The 12825-nt window shown below is 46.9% G+C and overlaps 1 protein-coding gene across 1 annotated transcript in view; it reads left to right on the top strand.

The window, feature by feature from the left end:
• DHCR24 (24-dehydrocholesterol reductase) overlaps window positions 1-11862 on the top strand; it is a 33485-nt gene extending 21623 nt beyond the window's left edge. Inside the window, exons 7-9 of the mRNA XM_016120447.2 lie at window positions 7449-7646; window positions 8024-8202; window positions 9236-11862. Coding sequence (XP_015975933.1) covers window positions 7449-7646; window positions 8024-8202; window positions 9236-9389 — 531 coding nt within the window. The 3' untranslated portion in view covers window positions 9390-11862. The remainder of the gene's footprint in view (window positions 1-7448; window positions 7647-8023; window positions 8203-9235) is intronic.
• The last annotated feature ends 963 nt before the right edge of the window (window positions 11863-12825 follow it).

The raw sequence follows: 12825 nt of genomic DNA, 5'->3' as shown, positions 1-12825 counted from the left end.
ATGCCACTCTTTTGCATATAGTTAACCAGTTGTCATAGTAGAAAAACAGCAAGAAGACCCCTGAGCTAGATCCATGGTGAGGAATAAGGTCACATAGCAGTCAAAGCCTGAATTATATGGGTCCTTGTAAGTCAAGGAAGGACTTTATATTTTACTCTAAATATGATAGGAAATTGGAAGAAGGCTTTGCACAGAAAAGTGATGTGACATGACCTGATTTCTGTTTTAAATGAATAACTTTGACAGCTAGATGAAAAATAGAAGAAAGAAGATATCTGAGTTTAAGCCGATAGCAGTGGAGGAGGAAAAAAGTATCATATCTGGGAGATACTGTGAAAGCTGAACCAACCAATCCTCTGAACACATTGGCCATGCGTGTGATTCCAAGGTTAGGGGCCCAAGCAACTGGGCGACCAGAGGTGCCATTGACTGCTGTGGGTAACATGGGGGAAAGGCCTGGGAGGGGAAATCAGAAGTTTGGTCTAGGGCATGTTAGTTTGTGTTGCGGACACGGTTTGGAAGAAGCGTCGGAGTCTGGAAATGTTTAACATACATGGATAAAGGAGAGGAGGATTGGCAATGCTAGCATCCCCAACCCCTGTCTCCATGACCTTTTATTAAGTTTCACTACAATGCTGGCTTTGTAATTTAGTAATAGTTACTATCAGGTTAGTAGATACAAGCTACAGCCAACTCCCAGATTCAGCCTCGAAGCCACCACCGTGCTCTCCGTGTTCTCCGCTATCACCTCTTAAGTATCTTTTTCTAGTCCCTAGAGCAAGAAGTCTCAGAATCGGTCAGGCGTGTGCACCCTCTCTGCAATGTGTCCTTGTGTGCAAGTCCACATCTACTTCCGACGTTCTTCTTGCTCCAAGCACCAGACATACTGCCAGGAACATTCTGTACTGCAGGGGTCTCTTACAACATTTCCCCCTTTTCTTTTTGCTGAATTTTATTCAGCATTACTGAGAACACAGTGGCCTGAGCCTTTCTTAATCCTTGGCTTCTTGAGAATCTCTTCCAGACTAGATAAAGAACAAGTAACAAATAACTATCTAAGAAGCATTAGATGAACCTATTAACCCATGAATTTGTGGAAAAGGGTTTAAATCTTAATATCATCAACCATGTTTTGTAGCAATGTGATCCCCTATAATTCAGGAAGCCGTTTTTGAAAAGTATCGGCAATATGTGTTTATAAGTCTGTAATTAAACTTGGAGCATTACCATACCCCCAAAAATATGCTGCCTTACTTTATCCCATTCAAACATACTTTTATTATATGGTACAGGAGTTATACAAAAAGAGGTTGTGTTCTAATCACATTTAAGTTGCACCCATTTCTGCAAACTAACAATTTGATCTCTTAACAATATAACTGCTTGCTGTAAATCTGCGACTTGACTCTGCAATATGGAGTCAATTTGTCTTTGAGAAGTCCCTAATTGTTCAGCATCCTGATGCCAGGTTCTAACCTATTCAGTAGTCTGTACAGATTGATGCAGAGCCACTCCAGCTGCAGCAACAGCAGCAGTAACAGCGATAATACCCACAATAGCAGCGTTCAACATGCCAAGGAATCTTTTAGCTCTTCTTTTAACATGGTCCATTAGTTGCTGTAATATCATGGTGGCAGGGGAGTCCTGCCAGGGTCGAGACAATTTAACTGGCATCCATACTCCAGTTCTAGCTCTAAGAATGTATAAGCTTTCATGTGATTTGTTAAAAGGAATAGAAGAGTTAGTACAAGTATAAAAGGAAGTTTTTACATGATATATAACCTAAAGTTTCATTCCACTCCACTGTACCCTTCATAATGATACAGGAGAGTCAAACACAGGTTCAAGCAAAATGAGTAACATTTTGATGAAAGGTAATATGAGAAGAATTCCCAGATTGATTTACAGAACCCTGCCAGACATGCATGGGAAATAAAGCAGCCCCTAACTTCCATTTATGATTCTGTAGCCCTTGATGGGGTAGTTGGGGAGATAGAGGGGAAAACCCTCCATTATGCCAGACGACTGACTGTGTTATTGCAAGCTCTGTCTGATGAAATGCTTACTGAACCATTCTCTACCTCACCGTGCCACCGCAAATTTACACTTCCTCCTTTCGCTCGGGCAGAGCCAGAAGGACTCTAGTCAATGACTCTTTCATAGGAAGTATTAACCAAAACCCGAGCCTGTTCAGCTTGACAAAGTCCTTTGAACCCAATGTTCAAGTGTCTGAACCTTCAGAGCAGCACACCACAGTTGGAGAGGTGTCATCCACAGGTTCTGTAACATTTTTAAATCCCTCCGTACTTAACAAAAACAAGTGACCCACCTCAGCATTCTGTTCAGAAGTCTGCAATATTGTCCAGCCACGCTTGAGCACCCAACTATAGAGGGTGTTCTCCAGCTCCCTCTACAAATCCTTCTTTGAAATGTCGCAGGAAACACTCCAAGGGTGTCTTCTGTGAACTTTGGTTTCCTCCCATCACTTGCACAGAGAACGCAAAACAGACACTCAGACAAAAATAATTACTGGGGTGTAGGTGGACCCAGAGAAGTTTGCCTCCTACAACCTAGACAAGACCAAAGACAATAAACAGAACCAGGCGGCATCCTGCGGCCTGGCCACAGTCCGGGAGATAAGACTGCGTCCAGTCTCTCCACAGACCCCCGGCGAATGGTCAACAGAAACAGGAACAGAAAGGTACCTTTTATTCAGATGTCGAGGCCTCAGAGACTCCTGTCGGGACCAGGAAAAAAGAAATCTGTAACTGGCTGTAGACGCCATTAATTGTAGACACCATTGCACTTGGACCAGCCAATTAATATCACCCAATAATTTTTGAAAATCATTAAGAGTATTGAGAGCGTCTTGTCTAATTTCTATCTTTTGAGGAATAATTTTCTTTTGCAAAATTTTTTATCCTAAATATTGATAAGGAACGGAATCTTGTATTTTCTCAGGAGCTATCTCGAGCCCATACTTTTTTTCCAAATAAAAACATTTCTTCTAATATTTCTTTCTTTTCATACCCAAAAAGAATATTATCCACGTAGTGATACACAAGTCCCTGAGGAAACTTTTTCCTTACTTCTTGCAAAGGCATATTCACAAATGTTTGGCACATGGTAGGACTATTAAGCATGCCTTGAGGTAATAGCTTCTATTGATATCGCTGAGTAGGCTGAGCATTGTTTAAAGTAGGAATTGTGAATATAAACTTTTCTCTATCCTGGATCTGTTGGCCATTCCTCCTTGGCGTATTGCAACGTCAGTTGCAGTGCCCTCAGAGTCAGATTGCACAGGCTGTAAAGCCTGAGAAATTAAAGTACATAAGGACCAAACAGAAACAGGAATGGAATCCCCCTGTTGATGAGCTCTCCGCAAAGCTCTCGTAACTTGGTTCCACACTTTTGGATTTAATTGGGATTTTCCCTCTGACTTGACCTAGTGGCAATGTCTACCTACATGCAAAATCAATTCACAAAGTTGACTTTTCTTCACTTTTACTCCTGAAGACGACAATAAGTGTCGCAATAACTTAATATACTGGGCCTCCTAATTAGATGGAGAATTCCCCATGATAAAATTATGCCGAAAATATCGCTTACCTGTGAGCGAACTTACCCCTTCAGTTTCCTGCGTAGCTCCACACCCTCTTCTTCGGGCCCCAGGTTGGGTGCCACTTATTGCGGAGATGGTTTGGAAGAAGAGTCAGAGTCTGGAAATGTTTAACTTACATGGATAAAGGAGAGGAGAATTGGCAATGCTAGCATCCCCAAACCCTGTCTCCATGGCCTTTTATTAAGTTTCACTACAATGCTGGCTTTGTAATTTAGTAATAGTTACTATCAGGTTAGTAGATACAAGCTACAGCCAACTCCCAGATTCCGCCTCGAAGCCACCACCGTGTTCTCCGCTATCACCTCTTAAGTATCTTTTTCTAGTCCCTAGAGCAAGAAGTCTCAGAATCGGTCAGGCATGTGCACCCTCCCTGCAATGTGTCCTTATGTGCAAGTCCACATCTACTTCTGACGTTCTTGTTGCTCCAGACATCCTACCAGGAACATTCTGTACCACAGAGTCTCTTACAACAAGTTTGAGATGTCAGGACTTCAGGGTAGGACTGAGGTCGCACATATCAGTGTGGTCATGATCAACAGCATTCTAGATGATCAATTCATTCCTGTCGCATCTGGGCCACACTTGGCTGGTCCAGTCTCTTCCTCACCCAGCTCTGCCAATCAGCAATATTTGAGGTTAGAGCTAGCTACACAATCTCAGGGCCCAGTGCAGAAAGCAGGGGAAAACATGCCATCAAAGATACTAAATTACAAAGCTTTTTGCTCTCTTCCTTGGTCCATCTCTTGTCATAAGTATTTGCTATTTAATGTTATTATGAGTAAAAAAAATATTAAAAATTCATTAGCATGAATTTTACTATTTATCTTTTAAATGTAATATAAGAGCATTTAACTCTTCATGCACATGTATGTCATTCTTAAAGAACCAGTGAGAGTGCTGCACAAAACTAACTCAAATGCTTTTATTTCCCTTCTTGATAACATTCACATTTACCAACACTTCGCCTTGGCTACTGATGAATAAGGAAGGACTGAAAAGAAAAGGGACGCTGAGCAGCCCTGTCTTTCCCTTCTTTCAATGTCCTCATTTTCAGCAGTTTAAATGGTTGACTAATTCAGAGAGAAATAACATTGATACGGAAGGATAAATAGGTCCTTGATTGTTACAATGTCGTTATCACAGGGCCTGTCTTTGGGGTTTGGGGTTCTGGATCAAGCTGGGCCTGTTAAACCCTTAGTGGGGTCCCGCATCCCAGCAATGCAGAGAAGCCAATAACAGGCTGGACACAGGTAAAGGCGAAGGGCAGCTGGAGAGCAGGGGACCGAGAATGGGAGAGGCTGTGATGACTGACCTTAGCATGCTGGCAGGACAGGACCAGGAGTGCAGCCAGGGACATAGGGCCCAGGATCACTCCAAGGCAGAAGGGCGAATAATGGGGTAGACAGAGGAGGGAAAGGAGAACGGCAGGGCACCTGAACTTTTTGAGGTTGAGACATTGGAAAAGGAGCGGTTCCAGCTGATAACTTTTGGCTAACAATGAACTATTTTAGGGGAAAAAGGTAAATGGCTTTTAAACATAAGAAAAGTGATGTGGTCTCGCTCAGAATTCAAGACAGGTGAAACAAAACTACGGGAGCCTTATTTTCCACCTATCAGAATGACAGAGATGCGAAAGTTTGATAACACACCACGCTGGCCAGGGTGTGGGGAAACAGCGGTCTCCTACGTTGTCTGGGAGAGTATAAAGTGGTGCAAGCTCTTAAAATAGTATCCATTAAAATTGCACACACTCTGAACCAGAATTTTCCACTTCTAGACATTCATCTTATAGATAAATGTATGTGTAAATGCACAAAGATGCATGCCCAAAGGATATTCATTGAAGTAGTCAGGAAATAATTGAAATACCCATTAATTAGTATAGGACTGATTAAGTAAATTAGGCTACATCCATACAGTAGAGCAGAGGTCAACAAACATTCTCTGTAAAGGACCAGGTAGTAGTTTAGGCTGCATGGACTGTGAGGTCTCTCTAGGATCAACTCTGCCCTTATTGCCTGACAGTATGTAAATAAATGGGCATGGATATATTCCAATAAAACTTTATTTACAAAACCAGAGGGTGGACTAGATTTATCCCAGGAGCCATAGTTTGTGGGTCCCTGCAGCACAGTATTAGGCATCCACGACAAAGAATGGTTAGCACTGTGGGTGCTGATGCACAGGATACAGTGATAAGCAGGAGGCTGTCAGTGCCCCTATCTATGAGTTGTTTTTTGTACAGCCCATCTGCTTGTCTGCATCAAATGTCTCTAGAAGGTACCCAGTTCCTGACAGTGGTTGCCTTTGGGGAGGGGAAAGAAAGGGCAGAGACTTGAAAGGAGGCTTAACCTTTGGGCTGTTGGGATTTCTGCTACGGGCATGTGTGGCTTTTCCAAAAAAGCCAAAGAGACAAAAAACAAAAAACAAAAAAAACTATTGCATGTATTGTACTCTCATTGTATGCCAGGCGTTGGTGTAGGTGTTGGAATCTAACAGAGAAGAAAGCAGACAGGTCTCTCCCTTATGAAAGTGGACTGGTGATCAGAGAGGTGACTCCAAGGGAGTGGAGGGGAAGAGTCACTCAACCCCAAAGGTCAGCATGCTGCCTTCTTTTGGAGTCTCCTCTGGCTCCTAGTCTAATGTGGACCCTTTCGTGAGCTGCCTCTGCATTTCTTGGTCCCAGCTTTTCTTACACCATAGTCCTGTGGCCACGTCTCTTCCACACCTGAGGACAAGGGACCGTGTCTCAGTTATCTTGGTATCCCCAGCACCTAGCATAGAACCTAGTACTTGACTTCTTGGGCACCTCATAATTATCTAATGAAGGACCATTCTTGGTGTCAAGGAGCTGTGGGAGTGGGTTACCAGTGGACACCGGTGACCCTCAGGAAAACAGCAGACTTGGAGCAGGGAGGAAGACTGAGCAGAGGGCCATGCCACAGTCCTTGCTGTTGGGAGCTATAGCGGAGCTGGCGGGGAGCAGAGGATGTCTTGGAAAGCAGCAGTGCTGAGTGAGGCAGCTCTCCCTTGTGATTTGAGGGAGGAAGAACAGCCTCTGCTCGGCGGGGTGGGGCGGGGAAGTTTGGGGAGACCAAGTTGGAGTAGGCAGGTGGGGTGGTACTCTGAGGGCCACAGGAACCAAAGAGGAAGTGGCTAGTTCTGTCTAGGGTTGGAGGCAGCCGTCAAGCTTGGCCTTGAAAGGTGAGCAAGAATTCGCTGTTGTACCTGGAGGGATAGAGAGCAGTGACAGTTTAAAGGGGAGGTCAGGAGTCAGAAAAGGCCTCCCAGGAGATGCCGAAAACCAGTGGGCTCATCGTTGAACCTGAGCCAGACCTTGCCTACCCCAGTGAGAGCTGTCCCTGGCTGTGTGATCCGAGGAGGATGGTTTATGCTTTCTGAGTATCCCTCTTCTCATTCAACAGCATTTATTCTCAGACATTTGCAGTTGCCTGCTCTGTGCCAGCCACTCTGACCTCAACAGCTAGAATAACAATTCTAGGTACCTTATTATTTTGCTCCAGGCACTGGGCTGAGTGCTTTCCATTTGGTATGTCACTATTCTCACAAGTCCCATTTTATAGATTGGGCTAGTTACTGAGCTCAGAGAGGCTAAGTAACTAGCCCAAGCTCATCACAGATGGTAAATGCCAGAGCCGAGACTCCAACTTGGATCCAACTGGGTAAATCCTGAGGACCATCACGCCCCTCCATTTGGGGTGGACCCTGTCATACATGTCAAGCACCAATCGAGAGCCTGGCCACTAGCACACGGAGACGCTCCATCCTTGGTTCCTTTTCTGCATCCCCAACCTTGGTCTTTCAGGACATCATTCCCTTTGGCAACAACCCCATCTTCCGCTACCTCTTTGGCTGGATGGTGCCTCCCAAGATCTCCCTGCTAAAGCTGACCCAGGGCGAGACCCTGCGCAAACTGTACGAGCAGCACCACGTGGTGCAAGACATGCTAGTGCCCATGAAGTGCATGATACCAGCCCTGCACACCTTCCACAACGACATCCACGTGAGTTGGGGCGGGGCCGGGCAAGCCAGACTAACAGCCATCCAGGGGAATCCATGGTCTTCTCCCCTGAACTCTGTGACTAGCCTTGGGCAGTTGGGGGGCCTCTGTTTTCCCAACTGCAAAACGAGCCCGCTCCGCCATGGCCCTGACAGGAGAGCAGTCTTAGAGCCCTGTGATGAGCATTTCCGTGAATGTCTCAGATTGCACCCTCTAGTGTGGAGTTGGGGTACTCTTGGCCTGGGCTTGGGGGTGAAGCTGTGAGCAGCCAGGAAATGGGGTCCTGGAGAGTGCTGAAAAGCCTCCCTTTGGGTAGATGTGGGGCGGGCCTTTCACCTGTTGGAGAAAAAGCACCAACACCCCCTGCCTGGTCCACCCAGGTCTACCCCATCTGGCTGTGCCCGTTCATCTTGCCCAGCCAGCCTGGCCTGGTGCACCCCAAGGGAAACGAGACAGAGCTCTACGTGGACATCGGAGCTTATGGGGAGCCACGCGTGAAGCACTTCGAAGCCAGGTCCTGCATGCGGCAGTTGGAGAAATTCGTCCGAAGTGTTCATGGGTGAGTGGCTCCAAATGTGGCCTGATCCCTCTGGCCTCCAGCTCTAGAGGATGGCTGCAGGGCGGTTCAGAGAAGGTCCAAGGTGGCCAGCTTCTGAGTCAGACCACCTGTTCGCTTTGGAGTTTGTCGCTGTGGCGACCTCTGCTTTGGAAAGTACCTAGTGAGAGTTAAGGAGGTGGGCTTGCAGGGCTCCTGCCCCTCTTCTCTCTGCATCCCCTTCCTCTGGTCAGCACACCTGTATTCCCTCCCCCCACCCCCCGCCCTCAGCTGCTTGAGCTGGGAACTCGAGAACTGCCCCACTCCTCCCCTCAGGGAAGATGATGGGATGTTTTTCCATATGTTCTGGGGGATGCCACTCCAGATTGGAAGACCAAAGCTAAGGAGGAAGGAATTTATGATTGTGAAAGCCACACAGTGTCCCGGGATGAAGCAATGCTCAGAAAATGGCCTGGAACAAACTATTGACCTACGTAATGTGAACAAATCTCAGGATAATTATGCTGATTGAAAGAAGCCAGGAAAAAAAGAGTAGCAATGTTTCCATGTATATAAAATTCCAGAATCCCCAGTGACAGAAAGCACATCCACCTGGGCTGGTGGAGGGTGAAAACGCAGGGGCATAAGGGGAAGTTTGGAGGGTCATCGTGGTCGTTATCTGGACTGAGATGTTGGTTTCTAGGTTGTATACATATGTCAAACTTAGTAAGTTGTATACTTTCAACATGTGCAGTTTACTAAACATCAGGAGAAAAAAAATGAAAAGAAAGCAGCCAGTGGCCCCGCCAGGGAGGCAGCGCGCCAGGCACGGGGAGAAGTCAGCAGCCCCAGTTCTACTCCCAACTCTGCCTCTACTGCCCTGAACCTCGATTCCCCATCTGCAAGCTGGGGACAAGGATGCCCGCACCGCCTTCCACCGCCAGATCATTAGGGGCTTTGGCCAGGAAATCCTCCAGAAGTGATTTCTGCCCTGCAGAACGCGCTGTGTCCCACTGACATCACTTCTCCACGTTTGCACCCCATCTCTGCTCTGCAGGTTCCAGATGCTGTATGCCGACTGCTACATGAACCGCGAGGAGTTCTGGGAGATGTTTGATGGCTCGCTGTACCACAGGCTGCGAGATCAGCTCAATTGCCACGATGCCTTTCCTGAGGTATACGACAAGATCTGCAAGGCTGCCAGGCACTGAGTCAGAGCCCACCCACAAAGAGACAAATGTGTGGGTGGACCCTGTCCCCAAGGTCCGGAGGCATCTTCCCTTCACTTATACTTGGCTGCTCTCCCAGATCCATACTTTCAGAAAGAACCCCTCCAGAAATCCTACCCAGACAACCCTGATGGCCTGTTCCTATCCTCCAGGGGCCACCTAGTGGAGTGGGAAGGACATGGGATTTGAAGTCAGGTGTGTCTGAGTCCAGTTCTCAGTACAGCCCTCATTAGCTGTGTGACTTTGGGTGAGTCACTCAGCCTCTGAGCCCAGCTCTTCATCTGTTGCGAGGAGTTAACAATATCTGCCCGAAGGCTTCGGTAGCTGTTAGTGCTTCCTATTCTGCATCACAACTGACTGAAGTGCTTTGGGTTTAGTGGTTGAGTCCCAAAGGCTCCACATTAGGTCACCTGGGCACAGGTTTGGCTAGAATGATGAAGGGACACCCTGGAGCGGCACTGCCATTGCTTCAGTCAGCCAGGATTTATCCTCATGAGCAGAAAGACGGAAGGTTCCTCTCCGTCCCTGGGGTCTCAGGAGGGCAATAGATGGGCAGGTGGCCGAAGATGTGCTGTGCCAAAGGTCCTATCCCAAAGTTTTCTCTGCCATCATTGGTGATGTCCTGCCCCTTCCTCCTTCATGCTCAGGCTTGCAGGCCCACCCCAGCCATACCCAGTCTACACCGAGAAGACCATGTCCCTGGGGACATTTCAGGGTTGAATCCTGTCTCAGCCTAGACCTGGGATACCCGCCGGTGTGGCATGAACGGTTTCTGCTCTGAATTGTATACAGAGGACCTGGGCTTATTCTTGGCTCTCCAACACTTCGTGCCTCGTCCCCAGAACCCGCTTAGTCCTGGTGGGGTTGCGTCCATGCTGCCCTGTGGAATGGGAGGTGGGGTGGACCACACCCAGCAGGAAAATGGAGCCCACCATTGTTAGGTCTCGTGAGGATTCTCACTGTGGGGCTGAAAGAATAGAGCATCCACTTGATTTCTCTAACCACTCATCCTCTCTTTCTCCCCCACCCCCAGCCGTAGTTGATTTCAGTGCCTTACAAATCCTAAGCTCAGAGAAAAGTTAGCTCCATTTCCATTCCAGAGGGAAAGGAACTCCCCGAGGTCCTTCTCCACTTACTAAAAGTTAGTCATTTGTGCAACTCCCATCTTAAGAACTGTCCAGCCTCAGCTAAAAACCAAGAGTCTGAGCAGGAATTGTGTCACATAAGGGAAGCTGGAATGAAGTGAGCTGTGCCAGGCAGTGACGTTCTGAGAGAGAGCACGTGCACCGCACTAGAAGCCAGAGACCTGGGTTTCAGTCCTTGCTCAATGAGCTGTGCAACTATGGGCGAGTCATTTGTTCCTCTAAACTATAGTTTTTGCTCATCTATCACATCAGTACAGACAAGACCTCCCTGGGACCCTCCTAGTGTGGAAATTCATGGCCATCTTAGACGTTGTGGTTGCAAAACCCATGCAAAGCCTCATTTGTGTGGAAAGTCAGAGGAAAACAAATGATTCAAGTGGATACCTGGGAGTAGTCTGTCGTTTGTGGTCCTTCAGCCCAAGTACTGGGACATTCATGGCACTTAGAAGACAAAGGAACCCCCTTTATCCATTTGTCCTCTGGAGAGGGCATAGAAAAAAATAAGAAATGCCATTCTCTAGCTTGTATGCAAAGCATGTGAATTCTGGCATTAGCTCTCAGTGGGCCCATGTGCTTCCTGTTTGGGGTTAAACTAATGATCCTACTTGCTGTAGAGGAATGGTCAACCTAAGCAAATTAACCCATCAGATAAGGCTCCATCTTTTCACCAGTGGGACCTCCATTTCTAAGCCATTGGGAGTAGAGCCAGAGATGCCAGCAGCCTCTGTTGTCCTTAGTCCTACAAACCAAATCCTGTTCTTCACAAACACCAGAACCTGGGGCTTGGATGGGGAGGTCTTGACATTGCACCAGCTCCAGGTTAATGTTTTGCTCCAGTCATATCTTGCCCGGAAGGGGGCAGCCTTCCCAGCATGGTGAGCCGAGTAACCAGCTTTTACTTGTATCCAGCCCTGTCACTGTCCATCTGTGCAGTTTCAGATGGAGCTGAACTTTGCACAGGGGGACAGTGTGTTTGGAAAGTAAAAGATTAGGCCTCCCTCCTCCAGAGCCCTGAGTTTCTTGGCTGCATGAAGGTTTTCTGTAAAATCAATTATAGCCTATTTCTTTGGCTGGAAGAATGCATAAATTTAATTGGATATTACTGAAAATGAAGGGGGGGTATATGGGAATGGAGATGTTGTGTGATTTTGACTTTTTCCCTGGATCATGAGGAGCAAGGAGAAAGGCATGAGTCTCCCCTAGCAGGCTCTTGTAGCTGCAGGCACTGTGCCTACTGTCTAGAACACTCCATGTCCCTGTGGCTGTGTGGCCACCGCTTCTGTAAAAATAAACATGTGACCTGGAAAATAGCCTTTGTTGTTTGTTGCTCTGGGAACCACCATGTGGAGTCAGACCTGGATCAAGTGCAGACCATGCGCCTCACTGGGTCAATTTCCCTCGAATCTGCGCACCCGTGAACAAAGACTGAGAGACAATATGGGGGAAATGACAAGTTTATGAGGCCAGTGAGATCATGGATAATTTTCTCCCCCAGGTTTGAATCTTCAGCATTGTCACAATGATTTGGTATCGGGTGTTAATAGGGTCCTCCATCTGCAGGGTGGAGAACAGACTGCAGGGGAAAGGGTGGAAGACAGACCAGTGAGGAGAGTCCAGGTGAGAGGCAGTGGTGGCTCAGATCAGGGTCGGGGCTGGGCTTCTTAAGGCACCAGACATGGTTGTCAGGGGCTCTAGGCTACAGTATTGAGTTTGTCACCTGGTTGTGACCTAACAAGTTTGGCAAGTTACTTAGCCCTGTTACGATCATTCCCTCATCTACAAACTGATGGAGACCACTAGCTATCCACTAAAATCTATCCCTCCCTTCTTTAACCAAATTGCTGGACTACGTTTCCCAGCCTCTCTTGCAGGCAAGTGTGTCCTTGTGTCAGAATTCTTTAGTAGAATGTGAACAGAAGTGAAAGCCTATGTGAGGTTCTCTTGGCTCTCCTTATATTAGCCCGGTGCAGATGACAACCAGGCCATAGGCTATGGCAGAGTCACAAGTTGTAAGGAGCATGGATCCCTGAGTCACTGTATGGAGAACTTACAAACCTGAAACCTGCTTTGGTTTGTTATGGGTGCAAGAAATGTAACTTTTATTGTAGTTGAGTTAACTACATATTTGAGACTATTCGTTAGAGCAGTTTAGTTCACTCTAATTGTTAGAGGATTGTCAGGCTCAAATGAGCATTTAGAAGAGTTGAGTTTAGTGTAATAAAGTTTTATGCAAATATGTAGATACACATAATGGACATTTTCCTAAAATGCGT

Source organism: Rousettus aegyptiacus, unplaced genomic scaffold (assembly GCF_014176215.1).
Source record: "Rousettus aegyptiacus isolate mRouAeg1 unplaced genomic scaffold, mRouAeg1.p scaffold_m13_p_1, whole genome shotgun sequence".
Lineage (NCBI taxonomy): Eukaryota > Metazoa > Chordata > Mammalia > Chiroptera > Pteropodidae > Rousettus > Rousettus aegyptiacus.
The sequence above is the reverse complement of the archived record's forward strand: the minus strand, read 5'-3'. Positions and strand labels throughout refer to the sequence as shown.